This window comes from Anoplolepis gracilipes, chromosome 9 (genome assembly GCF_047496725.1).
Source record: "Anoplolepis gracilipes chromosome 9, ASM4749672v1, whole genome shotgun sequence".
NCBI classification, from domain to species: Eukaryota; Metazoa; Arthropoda; class Insecta; order Hymenoptera; family Formicidae; genus Anoplolepis; species Anoplolepis gracilipes.
In genome coordinates this window covers 4706874-4727986 of record NC_132978.1, presented here as the reverse complement: position 1 = coordinate 4727986, position 21113 = coordinate 4706874, and the positions used below count along the sequence as shown (strand labels likewise).

Below are 21113 nucleotides of genomic sequence, written 5' to 3'. Positions count from 1 at the left end.
GAAAGAGAGAGAGAGCAGTTGCACTTTCAATGCACCTACGGAATCTAGGGGGAAGGCTCGAATTTCTTTTTCCACACATGGAAAGATTCCTGCGCGTCCGTCGGCGCGGTTTGATAGAGCGATCGAGAAAGCGATATTTACATTCGGTATATGATATAACCGGTAATGATTCCGGAAGCACGATCTCGATTACACTTCCTAATATCTCGGTTGTAATCTATAAAACTTTTAAGGACGCATTCCTCGCACTTGATACGCGTATAATTTAATTGATGTTATATATCTTTGTATATGAGAAAAATTACATATATTATCATGGTGATTATTATGCACTTACAGAGATATTTGCTTACAGTAAATTAGAGTTATGAACAGTGTTTGAGGAAAATTGACATGCTAAAGTATCCGAAATAGAATTTGTACAAACGCACTTAAATCTTTTGATATGTTCATATTTTCGCGGATGGCAACCAATTATTATCAAGGGTCGCAATTATGGGGTTCTATAAAATAATTGCGAATTTCTCTCCGCATTGTGTCTTTGGAGTAATTACGGCGGACTTATCCCGGGCACGATCTTGCTGCTCGCGTAGTTTCCGTATTTGCTGTCATGGTAATCATGGTAATAATCTCACGGCGTAATTAACTGACACCGCCAAATGTGCGTCTAATTATAATACAGGTATATAATATAGCGCCGCACTACGGGGACAATTTTGAATTCACAATACGTAGTTCCTCGTCGCGCACAATGGTGCCGACGATCGCTATCACTCCCGGATTGCACGCGAATGAATACATGAATATGTATGTAGTTATACATAGTTGGCGGATCCAAATGTTGTTCGTAAAATTATTTCATCCTGATGCTGTTCCGCGCAATTCGATCGTGCAAAGATTTCTCAGATACATTTCCAATGTATCAAATTCTTCTTGCGAGATTTGTTGTTTTTCAAATACAGATTTCAAAGTCACAATTTTTGCACATTGTCACATCGAAGAACACTCATTGATAGAGCAACACAAATATGAAGGAAAAGCTTTTCCGAGATGTATTCGAAATTCCGTGTGAGTACAAACGAAATTTTCCGCGAGAGATTCGATATTCTGCGCGCAATCGTCACGAATCTACTGCCCTACTTTTAGAAATTTCTACTTTTCGAGAAAGGAACCCTTTTCGGGATACGGGCCGCGCATTAATCGATCGAACGAGCACAGGTGGGGTGAGATCACGCAACGATGAAGAAGATTCTGAAAGCAGCGACAGGATAGAAGTAGTGCGGGACGAGAGGGGAGCGAAGATGTTAAAAGAAGGAAGAAAAAAAAATCAGTTTCCAAGATCGGGGCAACGCGACGCATTGATCGCGATACCTTCCCATGACCCAGAAATCGGGAATTCTAAAGGATCGTCGGATTTGCGTTCAAAAAACAGACGGTTTTACCCGTTACGGACCCTTTTTAACCTCCCCTTTTTCAACTTTTTAGGGTGAATGGCTTCTTCTCCCGGGTTTTTTTTCTTTCCACGGTACCCTGCGATTTACAAAAATCCGGTGAATATGCAGGATACGCAGATCCCTACCTCTCCCGGTCCGCTTCTCCATCGTTTGTGTACGCGATCGTCGATGATCTTCCAGAATCACGAGAAAATTTACCTGCACCCCGCCATGCTTTCGCGCCTCTTTTTTCAAATAGGGGTTGCTGTTCGCGACAAGAGAAAAAAAAAACGATCGCGCAGCGTCGGATTTCACCCCGAAATAACGCTTTTTCACACAGTTTTTGCGCGTTTGCCCCGGCGGGGGGTTCGAGCGTCGGAAAAAGGGGGTTGCACGTTTTTTAAAACGCCGTGATGCCACGAGATAGCAGTTTTCGAACGTAACGAAAATTCTCATGTTCGACGACTCATCCTTCGAAATCCAACCATCGAATTATTCATAAATTGATATTGGCGATTATTTTTAATTCTTACAATGCAATAGTATCTTTCTATAATTTTTTTTATTACTACCGTAAATAATATAAAGTATTATATTTCTCTGATTTTTATCTGTGATCGATTTTTAACTTACTATAATAGTAGTAGAAGATTCAATTAAATAAAAAAGTTGCTCAACGAAATACAAGATTAGGGTGATCATATACCAATACCCCTGAGATGTCTCCACTTTTTTGTGTCTTTGTTCCGCTATGGCCACTCTGTGGTCGCTAAATAAAACTTTTGTTCGTATAACTCACCCTTCGATTAACCGATGTATCAGCCAATGATACGAAAAGAACGATGCGCGAAAGTAATAAAAAAAATGACACAATGATACTCATCTAAAATCGAGGGAACAATCTAGGGACGCGACAATCTGGGGCAACTTTTCAATATCGATTGATATTGCGTTCAATTCTGACATACTAACAATTTGATTGAAATCCGAGAATATTGTGCTCGTCGAATTGGATTGTTTATTTAATCGCAACGGTTGATCACGAACAGAGATAACGCACGATGAAGATTAGAAATAAGATTAATAGATTATAGATTTATAAAATTTCGGAAATAGATTTTCGGAAATGAGAATAGTATTTGAAGTTAACCGATGAAAGATAACACGTGAATTTATGACGACATAAATAAAACTGGTGCTTATTCATCAGCTTATCGTTATTAATTATTTAAAAATAATGCATTTTAATATTTGGCGTAAAACATTTGAAAGAGAGAGAGAGAGAGAGAGAGAGAGAGAGAGAGAGAGAGAGAGAGAGAGAGAGAGAGAGAGAGGGAAGTAGACAGTAGGATATCATGTATATACTTGATTACAGAGATTAAACTAAAAATACCATCATTTTTTCAATCTTGAAGTGACAATAATTGTTTAGTTATCTACGATTAAAATTAATATATTTTGTAGGATAAGAGATCTTTTACATCGAGAATTCCTGCAATATTTCTCCCGTTCATCGAGGTTATCGATGCGCGAGTTTACTCGCGCAGTAATATTTGTTTTAGTCGGTGTCGTTCAGAGCGATAATCTTATTGAAGTTAAACATGTAAACGTGTAAAACCGAGGCGCACCTTCAACGTCGCGTCGTTATCTCTCGGAGAATCGACACATGATAATTCGACGCTTAAAGCCGACGCAATGCGTAAATATGCGAGACATTTCTCGATTCAGAATCTATGAGTTTTATTATTGGAGCTTTTGATTAACGTTATGAAATCAACGACGCTTCTTGAAGGGGTACACGTAATAGCTCAAAGAATTTTCCTATCAATATTCATATGTATTCTAGGATATCTTGTGTACTCTTGCGACATATATTGTGACATCAAAATGTTCGAGACGGTGCTTGACTATCATATTTGAAATCTTGTTTGCGTAAATAAATAACTTGGAGTGTTTCATAAATCTTTTATCTTTCGTGGTATAACGAAATCGATGTCACATCAATTATTGACAAAGAATGCAGAGAATATAAACGAAATAATAATTATTTCTAATAATTAACATAATGGTATATAACACGATGATATATTGATCGTGTGCAAAATCAAATTTAGTATTGATACTTCTCGAAGATGTAAAGAATTTTTAGTCGTTAATTGATTTAAATAATTTGAATTAATATCGCATACGAAAGTTATTAAGATAAAAAGATCAGGATTTATGGCTTATGCAAATGAACGGAATATTCTAGAGCCTCACGCACAAGGAGAAAGTGCTCCAGGAAAAGCGAATAATTTCCAGGAAATGGCGAGATTTCTTATTAACTGATGCGTTGCAACAGAAATCACGCAGCTATAGTACTAATCAGATCTCTACGCGCGTATACGAAATATTTTCTGCATTATTTTACTAAAATCTAGTTTAAAGTAGTCTTATCTGAGGTAGTAAAGTACAAAAGTACAAAGGAATTAACGATGCGAAAATATGCGCGAGAAACGAGAGAGACTTTTAATTTGACATACGTACCATCACCTTCAGGATTACCTGAAAAGAGAACTCGCTCCCAAGCATCTCAAGAAAACGTCTTCTTCCATTCGATCGTTTCTTTGCCTCCTTCGGAACCGCACTCCGTGAGAAAAATCCGTTCTCCTTCGATCGCGACATCGGCTAGTTCTTCATTTCCCCTTTTCTCTCCTCATTCAACCTCACCCCCTCGGTTGTACAAGTGCAACAGGATCGAGAGAAGCCGTCGTATCGGCAAAGAGAGAGAGAGAGAGAGAGAGGGAGAGAGGAGGGAGAGAGGACGGACCCGCAATGGCAATGCGGGCGACCGGTGGCCGGCTACCAGTTTTTGCGACGGTCCCGCGAGGACCCATACACGCGTGCGTGCGTGTACGCATAATATGCACCCACACATTGGCGCGCACCTACGTGCATTACGCATGCACGCCGCCGGCGCCGTTGCGTTTTGCGCGAGGACGCATCGCGAACATCGCGTTTACGCACGCACGCACGCACGCACGCACGCACGCACGCACGCACGCACGCACGCACGCACGCACGCACGCACGCACATACGCATGCACGCACACGTATAACGAGCGAGTCGGTAGAGCGACGAGACGCAGTGTGTGCAGCGAATGCATTCGCGGAGAGAGCGCAGTTGCATTGGCGGCGCGGCCAGCCAATCGGGTTATCGGGCGACGAATTCACCCCTCCAGACCATCACGCCGAGCTTCTTCGAGGCGAACAGTTTGCTTTAAAGATCTCTTCGCGTTCGTTTCTTTTTTCTTTTCTTTCTTTTTTCGCCTTTCCTCTCTTTTTCTTTCTCCTCTTCTCGTCCCTCAGCCTCCCTTCGCGCTCGTCCGTCCGTCAGCTCGTCCGTTTGCGCTTCCTCGTCTCGTCGTCTCGTCGTCTCCTCTTTCTACGAATGCAGCGTCTGGCTCGGGAGACGCAGCTGCTCTCGGCGGAGATCGAAACGGGATCGGAAAGTAGCGAAGGGAGTGCTAACAGGGGTTGAGGAGCTAAGAATTATTACCGCAATTTTTGTCTCGAAATATATATTGTTTGATTTTGTAAGAAATATAAAACGAATATAATTTATTTAAATGTGAATTTCGATTACGATCTGCTGGTGGTGGAGTGAAAAAAGGGAGACTCATCGTTATCGCGTTTCCTTCCTTTCTACCGTAATTTTTTGAAGCTGTTTGCGTAAATCATGAATAAATCAGATACATCGTGTGGATAACAAATTGCCCGTGCATCTTATCGCGTCGCGTGTATCACGGTAGCGAAGTCGAACGCATCTCGCGTGATATATTCGCAGAACGTCGATCGGAGAATATTACAAAGCATTCCTTTATTTGACTTACAAATGATGCCCGATTATCAGCGATGTACTCGCTCGCCTTTGACGTCGCGTTGGCGGAAAGGAGGAGCGTGTTTATCGTCGCGTCTCGCTTCTCGAGAATAAACTCGCTCACGCCATTCTCATTCGACTCTATCGAAAGAGAGGCTACTCGCTACTGCTGATTAATATGCAGCGCGAATGACCGTGACTGGAAAATGCGCGGCAGAACGATGCATTGACGGCGAGAGAGATGAATTAGCCACTTAATGAAAAAGGGAGAAACGAAGAGAGGGCCCTTAGATGATTACGATTCGGCGATTGGTCGAGCGGAGAGTCGGGAGGAATTTAATCAGAGTTGGTTGGAAAAGTCCGGTGAGTGAAAAAACTATGATAAATTCTGGTTTTTACCGTCTCAGAGTTTATCCAATAGAGTAGCTGGTAAAAATAACTAATATGTAACACTAAAATATATTTATATAAAAAAATCATATATAATACTATATATAACTATTATAGTTTAACAAAATAAAACTACAATATAATAATAAAGTCTTTTAATTCATATTAATATGTGAAATATATTTTTAAAGTACAAACTTTGAAGATATAAATGTTACTAAATTTAATATTAATTTTTAGCTTAATGAAAAAGATCTAATAGTAACAGAATTAAAAATTGTTATCAATATGATCCGATCCGCGTTTATCATTCAATACTTATCTTACAACAAAAAATAATTTATTTGTTATGTCTATTATGGATTTTATTTTGGATAAAGTTTAAATTAGAAAACACACTCTCTCAATTGACGAATATTGATGAAAAGTTTTCTATTTATGCTCATATTTTTAATAAGATTAATTTTTGCTGGTTTTTTTTCCAGAAAATACTGGTATTTATTACTAACATAGATTTTGTGAAAAAAATTTGATCAAAACTGAAATTAATAAAATCTTCACATTCGCGTTATCGACAATTCCCACGTTCTTTGCGTTATTTACAGCGGATGCGTAATAAGTGCGTATCGTGAATACGCGTTCGTTGTTCGCCCGCAGACACGATTTCATCTTGGACGCATACATAACACGCACTTTTGTGTAAGTATATAACTCGGGAAAGTCTCTTTCTGATGGGGTGGAGGGGACGTACTCGGCGCGCGCGTCTCGACCGAAACAGAATATCGTATTACCATAGTTAATCACCGGGACTCTCATTAAACGGTCGTTTCGCGATGCATCGTACGCATGCAAGCGACGCCTCTGCCAATTAGAACGATAGTGATTTTCCAGGAACGTGCACGGTTCGTTCATTACGAAGAGAAAAACGGAAAATACCGACATCACTCTTGATTAATATTCGTTATTATACTTATTGTTAGCATAGTTTTAATTCGGGATGTTGTATATTTTAAAGGCGTGGAAACATGTAAATATGTAATTTTGCTTCGATAAATAAGTTTAGAGAAGCGTGAGCATTTCATAAAAAATATATAATTATACATATAATTAAAAATAAATATATAATTAAAAAAGGTATAGTAAAAAATTTAAAACTGATATTATGGTTTGATAAAAAAGTCTTAATGTGGATAGCGCGCGGTATACATATATTGTGCCGATTAATTGGCAACGATTAAGAAAAGACATTCCAAGGGTGAAAGTATAGCGTCGCGACCTACGACTGGATCAAGCAGCCACTAGCCTTTGATGATATATTATATTTCTGTCATCTCGCCGTTAATAAGTTCCAATTTCTCAGCAGGAAGTTCCATTACAGTTATCAAGATTGAAATTCCGAATATCCATTGAATTATCATAGTTAATCACTTGCTGGTAATGATTGCAATTCTCATTACTCGTTAATAGTTGTTTTGATTTACATTGTCGGATACATTAGAGTAACCAATTAGACTAATGAGTGTTAAATATTCCTGACTTTCCAGAAACACATTCTAGTTTCCTGTTATTTTGCATGGAAAAACAAATAAATCAAGAGACATAACAAATGTCGACATAATTGGTATCCCTTGTAGTTTTGCACATTAATTTGTATTGTTCTTGAAATGTATAAAATTTTTATACATACATATAAAAATATAAATATATAAACACAATATAAATAAAACATGCATGTATATATACATTTGGCGTAAGTAGTAGTAAGTTTTAAGTTGTAATTTTTAACACGGTTACACAAACATTACAAGAAAGAGAGCTATCGAACAATCGAAAGCCACAAACAGACACAATCTCCAGCACAAATCGCTTATTCTGATACTCAAAAATCACCCGCAACGAGGGGTGACTTCGTCGTGCCAATTCAGTGTAATGTATCAAAAAAAAAAAAAAAAAAAAAAAGAGAGAGAGAGAGAGAAAATATTTCGTAACGGTAGACTAGCATAAGCGAATCGTATCGTAGCCCTTTTGGAACTTGCTAAGCATCGTTACAACGCAGCAGAAGGGGGAGGGGAGGGGGGGATTGGAAAAAAGTTTAGAATGTTTGAGGAAAGGGTGGCCCGATCAGGGTCCCCTCCTCACCGCGGGCGCGTCACGAAAGGTGCAGGGGTTGTATTCCTTCGGAAACGCGTGCTACGTCCGTGCCACGCATGTCCGTGTGTGGCTCTCACGCACTCACGCACGCGTTCGAGAGCCTTTAGGGCTCGTGTCTCCCGCGCAGGCAACCGAGATCAGAGCGTTTAGGCGCGCGGCAAACGCAGATGCAACGGTAGGAGCGACGCCAGCCGGTGGCTGACGGGAGGGACGGCGGGGATGAAAACGGATGGATAAACGCTGGCGACGTGTGTGTCTGCCATTGTGATTTTAAAATCGCTACCCCGACCGCCGTCCGCCCCTATCCCTCGTTAAAGCTCCACCTATGTTTCGGAAACTTCGAGGTTTTCACCCCTTGGTTGGTTTGTCGATGACGGCGAGTCTGCTTCAAGCAAGTCGAGAATCGGTATAATTATTAAATCCATTTTTCATTGCGTGATGTCTTGTAACACACGATTCTTTGAATATCTAAACAATATCTAATGATTTGTTTAATTAATCCTTAGATTAGAGATTAGATTTTTAGATTATTAGTGCCTTTATGAGGCGATTATTTGCTGAGTATATCGAGGAAGATATGTTTTAGTAAATATGTCTTTAAAAAATAAAATAATTTTTTTCAAATGTTTAAATTCTTAATTTTTTGATAAAAAAAAAACTAAATTTAAAGAGAGAGAATATCGATTCTTGAAAAAATATTGATATAAAGAAAGAAAGAAAAATATTTTCTTTTTCTATTTGGATATAAAAACAAATTTTGTAGCTTCGTGCTGTGAAGAAAAATATTCGACAGTATTGTTTTCGATATATGACTTCAGCTGTGCTCACAGGGCTTCCATATCTTTGTATACGAGAAATTGAACAGCACAGAACTCTTGCCTTTCTAAGTAATCAATTTAAAGTCTGTATCTAATAATCTAGACTTGCAATTTCATAATAACACTCATAAATTCATAATTGCGCTCGATTCTCTCAATACTTTTACTTCTGCTTCTTATATATCGAAGTAAAGGGTTGCGCAGTTCCACCCCTTGGATTGTAAATCTCGCTCAAAATGGCGGCTCGTCCCGCGAGTTACATGCAGATTGGTTGGGTGTCGGTGGAAAGGAGTTATGCCGAAGGGTGGTATCCGACATCCCTCGTTCGCGGGGCGGTTTCGCGCTTGCGCTTACAACCCTTGCCGCGTTTCTTCAGCCCCTTCTGCCTCAGCGGATGAGCCTCTTTATTATTCACGTTTTTTTATTGGACGAGGCGAGATCAGGTATATCTCATATTAACATCATGGCGCTCGGTAGAGAAGAATCAATCTCATATATATTAAAACCTTATTTTTTATTCAAGTTCAAGTAAATTTTACTTAAATTAAAATATTTAATAGTTGTTTAGTTAGGATTCTAATATTGAATTATAAAGAACATTGAGAAGTAGTAGCTCTTAATTACGTTTATTGTTAAAAAAGATATTGATCTTAAGTTAAACCAATATAAAAATCTCACTATATTAAAAATACATAAAAGTACGAATTTTGGGACACCCTAAACTTACGAGGGTGTTAAGGTACTCAGAGTTGCGTGGGGGGATAGGGGGGTCGGTTTTATCGATCGTCGTTCCAACAAGGGCAACCAGCAAGAAATAGGGAAACTCTCGACGAATGCTGATCCTTTGTCTTTTTCCCTCCCAGACATTGAGTTTCCATCAAGAAAGTGAATAAGGAGTTAAAAGAATAATTCCGACGTGAATAAAATAAGTAAGAGAAATAAAGAGAGGTAACTACACAATATTTTACAGATATATTAATATTGTACTCGTATATAATGTATTATTTACTTCGATAATTATCTCGGTAACAGTTTATACAAATTATTAGTCACGAACATGTGTAATGCCACTAACCAGTGATAATGGCTAAATTTAACGTTAGACTTTGCCTCGAACTCGTAACTTTATCACGATTATATGTTAGATCAAGAATAATTACACATACAAATGTATGATTCATGATAATGTATTACAACAATACATTTGTAAATATATGCTTTTTATATTCTTAAAAATAAGACACTTGTCTCGCTTGTCTGAGGAAATATGTGATATCAGGATATATATAGATAAAAAATACTACATAGATACTACTAGAATTAGAATAAACAGTATAAATTTTCCATACTATCATAATGTCACATAAACATGTGCATCAGCAGCTATATCGTTATTTTTACAATTTTATTTTCCTATAAACAGAAAGAAAATAGAAAAAAGTCAAATAATTAAAAAGTTAAGAAAAAATATTTTATTTATAAATATTTTTATTGTTGATATTGAATATAAAATATTTATAACGTAGAAACTCTTATTTATAAAAAGAAAAATCGGTCTACATATTTTTCTGATATGTTATATACATATACATATACATATATATATATATGTATATATATATATATATATATATATATATATATATATATACTATTATAGCTATTATATACTATTATACCATCATAATGTTATTAACGTTATACAACATGTACATCGGTAAGTGCAATGTTATACAATATTTTAATTTTTTATTTTTCTAAACAAAAGAAGGTAGAAGACAATGAAATGGTTGACGTTAAAAATATAAAATATTTTATTTAAAATATGTAAAATGTAAAATATTTTATCTAAAGATTTTGTTATTGATATTGAATGTTAGAAATAACGTAGAGAGATTTTTCTCTCTTTCTAAGGAAAAAATTCTATTTATTTTATATATATACGCTCATATACATACAAGTTATTGACATAACTTGTGTGTCTTTCAGCAACTTAGCTGTATTGACAGACTGTTAGTAGTATTTATTAGCATTACGAAAGAAACAATCTCAAGTGCAGACAGCGGATCAAAATGTCACAATGTCTGGGTGTTTGATATCGTTACCTTCGATCTGATACCAAGAAAGCAGTGACTTATCAAAGATCATTCACAATTTATGAATATTCAGTCTGTACGATATATTTTGTTTATCAAAAAGTATCATTATAAATTGTCTCTTATAGAGAGAAGATATTATAGTAAAAATTACAATGCAATTTTTGTAATCGTAAAACATATGAAAGAAATCATCCAATATTTTTACTCAATAATATTACGTACGTTTTATATTTTACAAAGAATTATTAATTATTCAAATATTTTGATGCACAAGCAGATGCATATGTATACATATATACAGTTGGATCTCTTATCCTACGATATTTTCGGTCCAGAATCTTCCCCTTAAACCTCTGATCCTACGACAAAAATTTGAGAGTGGGGGTATAATTCCCCTTTCGCGGTCGTAGCATGAGAGGATTTTTTGTCGTAGGATAAGAGGTCTGACTGTAATCGTTTTTACATTTTTTATAATAATAAATATTTTAATATTGTTATATTTCAATTTTACAGTAAATGCTGTAAAAAAAATGTGTTTTTTATATAATTGTAAAATTTTTTCTGTGTATCGGAATTTTTACATTAAATTTTTGTATCATAGCTCGCACATAAGTGAATCATTGGTTATTCTCTTACTCTTTTAATCTCTACATTAATTAATTAATATATAAAATTATTAAATAATATAATAAATTTATATTTAATAGTTAAAGAAAGAATTATATAAGATGAGTAAATCGTTTTTTATCGTTTGTGCGTATAACATAATTCAATATTTTGCAAAGTAAAAGTAGTTATATTTATTAGTAATTAAATAATATTTCATTATGTTTATATCTTTGAAATTGTGATAAGAAAGCGATATGGCTTAAAAGATAAGATAAACACGTTAAAAAACCAAGAATTTAACATTTTATTTCTATTTCTCATTTATACTTATCGTTTTATTATTAAAAAAGAAATAAACTCTCTTGTATAATAATATTGTACAGGTAAAGTTCTGGATTTGTATAAGAAAGATAATTATAGTGTAAATATTAATACTTTGGCTACTTTCTATTTCGTTTAAAGAAGATAAAATCGAGAGAAAATATAGAAACAAGATAATCGCGCAATTACTTCCGGCGTTCGTCGCTACAAATCGGCCGGTCGATTTTAATCCGTACGTTCGAGCTGAAAATCGGAGACCCACAGACGGCCGGCGATTTATTTATTGAAGAAAGGGCTTCGGGGCTGGTACCCCTCTCTCTTTCTTTCTCTCGACGCTTCTTCTATCCTAAGCAGGATTCAATTTGGCCACTGCCCACGGTTCTACCTTCAAAGAGGAATCACCATTGCCGTCGTATATGGCTGAACAGCCCTCGACATGCGCGGGACTGGTCGGCGGCCTCTAGCATTAATCTTATATCGAACGCTTTATCTCCGCGTTCACTTCCTCGTCCCTTCTTCCTCTTTCCTCTCCTCTCTAGCCATCACCCTCTCCATTCTCGACCTCCTCAACTCTTAGACGAGCAGGAATTTTCAATTCTTTCAAGTATCACGAGGAGTGCAGTTTAGTTGGGGCGTGTTGTTCTTCCATGCTACCGGCTGGTATCCGGAAGCTGGAATCAGCAAGGTGTTTTAGTTGTTAAAAGAAAGGAATACGTAATTAGATAGAAAAATTTCAGATATCGAAGCATGATAGTTTTTAATAAAATTTCGAATATTCTTTTGAGGTATGTAATTTATGTTTATATTATTAGTACGCGTATAATTTCAAAATTAACATATAACTTTAAGCGTCTAATTTTTCATTCGATTGTGAATAACTATTTTTTATTACGGCCTTTCTATTTCGATATTCTTATTTTCGCGTACGTACGATTAATCGCGCGCATGAATGGTAGGACGTAGAAAACGAGCGGCTTCTCGCCGATCTTTTGCCGAGAACGAGAGCGAGCTGCTAGCAGGACATTGGCCAGGACGAATAAGTAATGTAGAGGTCCATTATGCCGAAACGGTGAAGGGTCTCCGGCCGGGGTCAGCCAATCCCCCGGAGGGCCGTTAAAGTGAAATACTCCCGAATGCAAGGTGGCTGCCCGTCTCACTCGCCTTCTTCAGCCACCCTGTCATGGGGTTTACCCCGTCTCTCCTCTCTATCAGCCCTCCAGACGCGGTCTTCCACCCGGTCGGAGCCCCAACCCACAGAAGTTTGCGTGTAGGTAAATCGTTGTTATCTGGACAGTGATAAACCCGTGAATGGAGTTCGCGCCGGATTCGAACGAAGAACGAGGGGGGAATGCGAAGGCTAAAGGGAAATGGTTCTTCGCGAGGTTTATACGAGAGGGGTAAGAAAGGGACGAGTCGCGAAATGAATGGCTCTGTTTATGCAGACTGGTTTCTACTCGGACGTAGAACCGCGTGACCCTCATTGGGCGAGAAGGCAAGAAACGACGTCGGGGACGCGTAGATGAGGCCGATGATCGCCATGGAGTCTATAAATGGGCAAGAGAGACTGATTGTCTCTTCTCTAAATGATATTTCGTCAAGAAATGTAAAATTTGAAAAAGATTTATTTTATATTGTATTTATCCAGACAAAATAACAATAATTCATTACCTTATATAATTACTCTTTCTCGTTGATATAATTTTTTCGGACTCGCATAATTAAGTTTTCTGCAGACTCGTACGAGACTCTACAGCGAGTTCACCACTTCTTTAGGATGCGCTTTCATTTGTCTCCATAGCGTTGAATGAAATCAGGCGGCCATGCAAACACCACGAGATTAAAGGAGGGCTCTGTACTGTGGTTCACATTTTCGGATCGTAGCCTCGGGCAAGCTATTCTTGTAGAAACGGCATCCTGGTGACGTTTAATAATATTCTTCTGAAGGTTTTAACTCGAAATATTGATAAACCATTTAATTCGAATTTTACATTATTTTAAAATATAATGTTAGCTAATTTTACAATTATTAATCAAAGAGATCTCAAAGTTCTACTTAGTATTGTTTTATTAGTAATAATTTGCAGTATATCTCATTCTTATACATATAATATTTACTAATAATAATTAAATTAGGAGTAATATTTTAATTTGCATTGTATGTGTCGCATATGCATTTGTACTTGGAAATTAAATTTTCTTACCTCGCGGCAGAAAGGAAAATCGAAATGGTTCGTATACGCGTTCAGAGCTTGTTCGAAGCGCGGAATACCGGACAATGGTCGATCTAGCGGGGTAGATGGAGGTCAGCGGCCATTCTCTGATGATATTGATTAGCCGACGCCCTTAGTTAGCGCCGGCTACACTTTCTTCAGCCCCACCGTTCTTCTCCCGCCTCCCTTTTTCCTCTCGATAGGAAAAACGTTCTCTCTTCCTCCCGCGTAACCACAGACTCCGGTTACTACCCTCGCTGTATCTTCGTCGCTCTCCTGCATGCTGCTAAACCCCTCACTGTCCCCCCTCCCCCTCCGCTCATCCCTATTCTCTTTCCGTTTTCTGGTTACTGTATTTCTGTCTCTGGAACAACGCGCGCTTCACTGGTCGTCGTTAGCAAGCAGATAGAAGAACTAAAAGAGAATATTGCACTAGGGAGTGCGAGAAAGTAGAAAGGGGGTGGTAAGGGGAAGCGATAGGGAAAAGCTAGCTAAGTATCTCGGGCTAAATCATTCGTCAAGCAAATAATACCGAGTCTGAGTCACGTCTCACGCATACGGGGGTGATACGGTATTCGCGTGTTCCATAAATCCGAGATCTCGTCACCTACGGGGTGCTCGAAAATACACGACATGGACATTCGGGATTTCACACGCGACAGATAATTGGTGAGACATAATTTATTTGCAAGTGATGTCGATTAGAGCCATATTAAACTTAATAAAACTTTTTAAGTGATTAATAATACACACATATATATATATATATATATGTATATATATATATATATATATATATTAATCAGTAATATATTAAATATGAAGATAGTTTTCTAAATAATCTTTCTGATGATTGCTAAATGTAAATGCAAGTATTTATGAAGCATATTTTATTGAAACGTAAGTTGATAAAAATTTTTACATCGTACCGTATAGAGCCTTTTTATGTTTGTCTTCCGATTACGCTGGTAAATGTTTCATGACGCATTTACAAACTTTGGCGCACCCTATACATCGCCCTTACAAATTTGGGAAGAAGAGGAAGAGCTCGATATGCCCCCGTGTAATTAGACACTGCAGCCTGGAACAACATCCAGAGCTGGGCATTGTTCCCAGAAATTAAGGGAAACGGGGGAAAACCGGGAAAGCTGGCAAGGATAGGGGATTTGGAGGGTCGCTAATTACGACGAGTCCGTTCGGGGGAGAGAAGCCATTTTCTGCACACGCATAGTCGCGCCTGTGTGCGTTATATTAATATACGCGCAGGGCATAGAATTTATCTCGAGAGCCTCTCTCTTTTGCAATTTGATCTTCCATTCTTGATAAAATGAGATGGCGTATACTTTTCTCTTTCGTATTTACTCCATTTTATATTATATTTTTTTATTTTGTAAGATTATAAGAGAGAAAAAGAATTTTTTTACAAGAAAAATAATATATTTTTATTGGATATATAATTATTATTTTAAGTTTTTGATGATTTTATGTAACGATATTTATATATATCTAATTTCTGTTCGATTCATTTGCGCAGGTAAAGTCTGGATTGGTGACAATGAAGTCGCGTGGCGGACGGACCAGTCTTTCAAGAGGACATCACCCTTAAATCCTTGTGCCACAACGACTACCACGACGACGACAGGTGGTGGGCCACTGATACATCCCCACCTGTCGCCACCCGTAGCTGCCCCTATTACCACCCCCGATCATAGAAGCCCTAGTAGCATGCACGCGAAGCTCGGCATCTCACCCGGTAAGTAAAAAAAATCTCGCGAGAGAAACAACTTTCGAGTATACAATAATTTTTTTGAGAGAATATTTTATCGGAAATAAGTAATGTGCGTTACGCTATAATTTAACGAAACAATTTAACGGAAAAATTGTGTAGCGTTTCGATGTTTTCTACTTTCATTCGATGTCACGTCTTGAAGAAATAACGAATTCACACCCTCGCGGTTCATCCGTGAGAAACCTAGTTTGTGCTGTCTCCGACGACACTCTGACAATCGAGGGTCAGTGGCTTAAAGCAGTCCTAAAGCGAGGCTCTTTAAATAATACAATAAGCTTGATGTTATTTGTCGGACAATCAGGGGAGGAGGGGGAGAAGAATTCTTTTTACGGGAAGGCACCAGTGAAATTGCCTCTTGCAGGTGCGTATTTCCGACCCTCGATAAGCTTTACCAATCACGACACGAAGATTCGCGACGCTTGTCTTGCTGCGTCTTTAGCAACTCGCTGACGATATAATGATTATCAGGGCGATTTAGCTTTGCACTTTAAGAAAAGATAAAATGACAAAAAATCTGAAATTACATTTGATATCATGAAATTACATAAAGTAGCTTCATACGATATATCACATTTAAAATTTTGAACACTGTTATTTCTTCCTGTATTTATATATGACAAAATGTGAAGTGATTGTTATTATTTAAACACAAAATAGCTCAAACTTATCTTGTGTTTAAATAAAAGTGACTATGTCATCATTAACATTCTTTATCAATTAATTTTTAAATTGTTTTTTTCCTCGATGCTCAATAAAATATGGAGGGAAAATTATTATATAATTATTTATATTAATACAAAATTACTAATTAATTATTTATATTAATATAGTAGTAATATACGTTATGTACACAAAAATTCTTTGTGAAGAAATTCTTTAAAAATTTCCGGGAAATATGGGAAGATAAAAATGCGATAAAAGTTCAATATGTTCTTATCGTTCTCAAAAGCAAATTGAAATATCTATCGTTGTGGCGTCTTTGCATTATGATGGCTATCGATTAGAATTTTGCTTCGGAAGTTGCTTCATGAAGGTCGAGAAGTAAAGGTACGGTCCTTTTCGTTTGCCTAAATAAATACAGCTCGGACAGCGCGGTTCCCCTCGCGTTGTTCGGGGCCCAAAGTTGGCATTGGTTATACGATCGGGCCCCGGACCTCGAAAAGGAGCGCTTTTCGTCTTTTCAAGCAGGGAAGTTGCAATCTCGCGGGAGGGGGAAGGAAGCACTCGGCGCGGCATGTTTAATGCATCGCTCAACATTTCCATGTCAAACATCGCTTTGACTCGCGGAATTTAAAACCGTCTCGCTGCTGCATGCTCGGGATATCGTGTGTACGCGTGTGTGCGAGAGAGCGATGACGGAGAAACTACTCATCTTTATTTACTGGATAACCGCCGCGCTCGACAAGATGCGTTAAGTCCACGACGCGGTCGATAAGGGTCGAAACTTAAAAGCCACGAGGGTGAAACCGGAGACTGAATGAGATTCCAGAAGCGATTTTAGAAGGTAAATGATGTTTCGACAGTGTGCCGGTTTTACAGCGTGAAAGAACATTAACTTCTGTCTATAGTACCATTTTAAAATAGATTCCGGAGTACACGATCGTTATGTAATCTTAAATTTTCATACATTTCTATTATAAACGGCAATCATTCTGTCCGAATTATATTTAAAAGATATATCATTTATTGCATTGAAACAAGATTGATTTAGTAAACTATATTTTGCGTTATAATAAAAAATATCTATAAAAGTCGTCAAAAATCAAGATCAATACTGCTGAGATATAAAATTTGCTAATTACTTTTTTAAATACTAAAACCTTTTTTATTTCATAATCAAATTTAATGAAAGATTATGACTTATGGTAGTTTAAAAACACAGCAATTTTTACAGTAAAAATTAAGCTAAAGATTCGATTAAAATCATCCTCCTTGTTATTTATCAATAATCTAGTGTGTCATAGAATATATTTAATAGCGTTACTTTTTACTATTTCATATGAAAATAATTCATCAAGAGAAAGTCAATTTATTTTTTCTTTAAACGTTTGGAATGAAGGGGAACTTTTGTCGCAAGCGCTGTTATCAGCACTGAGCATAGTGTCAACTTTAAGAAAAGAAAGATATTTCCCCGGACATAGGGTCCTACCGAAGCTATTTGCCTCGCAAAGCCGTCCTGGCCTAGCTGCCAAGTGTGTTTATTCGGTATATCAATAAGGACGAAGTGGGCGAGAGCGCGTCCCCCGAGGACCTCGTCCTTACGTGGTGGCGATCGGCAGCGACTCTTTCTGGACAGCTTGATAACATTATGTCGCCTGCGCCGACATATGCACTGGCTAGTTTTTAAAGGACGAGGGCCGAGAGGGCTCTCCCTAAAATATTACGGGCTTGTGAACACACTCTCGTAAAGACACATGTGTTACAACGATATGTCTTTTCCAAAAAATGATACGATAACCCTTAAATATAAGTTTAATACAATATACTTACAGGAGAACAGTCGATAGATAGAACATAAATCACTCGTTCGGGCGACACAAGTCGATATAACGCGTTTGTCGACGATTATTTTTCGCTTAATTTCAAATAACTTTAACGGAATTTTAATCGAGAGATTAATTACGTAGATATTTTTGATGTTGAAAATTAAAGGTAGTGGGAAATTATGATGTATCTCGATATGCGATGCAATTACCGAGAAATTTATAATTAAAATAATTGACACACGTTTACTATCTCCGACCCCAAAGTGTATTTACACTTTTGTATTACTGTATATACTGAGTATATTCTCGGACAGTAAACATGTTAATTATAACGTACTTATTTTCTTTTTGAATAATCGATAATTAATACATTTATTATCCAACAATGTAAACATAATGTATACATTCGTGTTAAAATCATATTTAGGTCAGAGATAGTGAACATGTTTAATGTTAATAAATGAGATTCTGTAAAAGAAATTTTGAATAACTTTTGAATGATAGTAATTGGATACGAGCATTAACAAGTAATAAACACAGGTATTTTAAAAAATAGTTTCTAAAATTAATGTATTCGTATGACCGCGTTTTATTTTCATGTAAATTACGCTCGTCGATTATAGAAGAATTCTTTCTTGCCAGACGGCAAGAAGAAATCGTATTCCTCTCTTGGGACCATCACTTTTCTGCGTCGGATCGCCCTCTTTCCCTCGAAGTATGTAAATTCTGTTTATTCGACCGACCTCCTGGAATTATCTCATGTCTCTGAATACTCCACTTGAAGCATGAGAAACGCACTGATGCCCACAAATACGAAATATTAATTATAAAATTTATCTTTATTTTATATTACAGAATTATATGAAATTTGAATGCATTTTCTGATAATATCTGTTTTATTATTTTTGCGTTTTATTTCTCTAATAAATATTTGTCATTTTAAAGAATATAAAAGCTTTATTCTAATTTCTGGCACGACACGTAATTTACTTTGTGCGATTAAAATTTACTCGCGTTACTCACATGGCACAAAAATTAATGGCGCTTTTTGAAACACGCCCGCTGCGATTGCGTTTATATTTTCATTTCGCTGGAATATGAAATATCGAACGGTGTCCATATGCGAACCAATAACTAAGAAGCTACGTGTCGCTGGTACACGAACGCCGCGCCGTCCACGTAAGGGTTGGGGGACGAGAAAGGGTGGCTTGAAATATTGGCTACATAGATTTCGACCATTATTGTCGCGTGTAAAACACGGCGACATTTGGCGTTAAATCGATCAGGGCGCACTGTGGCGTTGTGCGTGAACGTTGTTTCTTTTCGCCGGACGAATGAATGCGCCGGCCGATTGTAAAATGCAACATAAACGCCATAAATATGTTCAACGAGACGATTCGAGCGCCGTTTTATCGCGCGCAATCGATACCTTTGCATTTGCGCAGTTGTTTCAATAAGCTTACAAATTCATTTTAGAAATTTCCCCGGATATTATATATTCGTTGTTAAATCATACTTTTTATTAAAACGTAATTTTTATTAAATTCAAATTTTTTTATACATGTATTTATTCAATCTTTTATAATTGCCAATTAGAAAAAAAAAATATCTTTTATATAAAGTTGATGTTTTAACTCAAGCTCGAGTGCTCTCACGTTTGTCTCGATGTAGTTAGTTTACTCTTTCAATATATGCCAATTATAGTGAAATACCGTATACCGATCGATTTGGAGAAATCGCTCATCCGCGATAAAGGCGTGCCTTTGACCATAACGAGCGCGCCGTTTAAGCAGCGTGGAGTAATTGCAACGATAACCAAGCAGAGAACATATTCACGCGCCCTCGCCGCATTCGCCAAAAAGCAGGTGTACCGCAAATTAGCATCGAGCTGTAAACGCTTCATTCACGAACGATTCACCGTTCCGGCGGCTTGGGTGCGATAATTGAAGAGCTAATTATCTCGCATTAAAGTCAACCGCTCCGATCAAAATCCATTCGTGGGTCGAGTGCCCGCGAGTCGGAAATGCTCATTTGTCATCGTGTTCAGGTGTTCATGCCCTTTGAAATTTATTGCGGCAAAATACATTGTGGCTCGTCAACCTGCCGTAAAGGAATCATTAAATCGTGTACATACATACGTCAAGTATAAAAAGATAATAACATGCGCTCTTACAAAGTTTAAAGAGAGTTCATGTACCTAGACTAATATTTATCATATAGTATTATATAATTTTTTCATTACATACAGCTTTTATATAGAAGAGCTTTGCGATAAATAAATTCATTCGAAAGATACATAATAAGCGGCGCTTCGAGGATTTAAAAATAAAAGCTTGGGAAGGGCTTTAGCTGGCGCGGCCAAAAAGGTACCAATTAGCCGCGAAATTTATAATAATACGCAATTTGTTATAATTAATCGGTTGTGCGCGCGCACCCGACCTCTCGCGTGCAACACACACACACGTATACATATGTATTGTATAATACATACACATACGCGCGCGCGAACGGTCGGGCACTTTTTCAGATCATAATTTTAGATAGGCCGTTCTCTTTCTCTTTCTCTCCGTTCTCGCCGAGGCAAATGGCGGCGTGTAGGCAAATTGAGGTGAGATTGGAGGTCAGGATTGCACCAGCCGTTACCGCATCGCCGCTATTCACGTTGCCGGGACAGTTACAAAAACGATTTGCTAAGCTAGCAGCTTGCTATCCGCGCGCGATCTAAGTCTAGGAAGGGCGCGATGCGTGAAAACGAGAATTAAGAGGATCTTCTCGATTGAACATATATACGCACGCACACACACACACACACATACACACACGTGCGCGCGCAAACGGCAAAGCTGACTTGTTGCGGAAAACGACCACAGTCGAGACGCGATAAATTTCTTCCAAAGGTTGGTAGCTGGTGGATTAGATTCAATCCTGATGTATCTTGGAGAGCAACA

General features: G+C 37.6%; 1 protein-coding gene across 4 annotated transcripts in view; it reads left to right on the top strand.

Moving 5' to 3' along the window:
- The window catches only part of LOC140669791 (uncharacterized), a 124248-nt gene that overhangs the window by 49030 nt on the left and 54105 nt on the right, over positions 1 to 21113 (top strand). For all 4 annotated transcript variants that reach the window (XM_072899904.1, XM_072899906.1, XM_072899905.1 and 1 more), the window contains exon 3: positions 15425 to 15643. In XM_072899904.1, coding sequence (XP_072756005.1) covers positions 15425 to 15643 — 219 coding nt within the window. The remainder of the gene's footprint in view (positions 1 to 15424; positions 15644 to 21113) is intronic.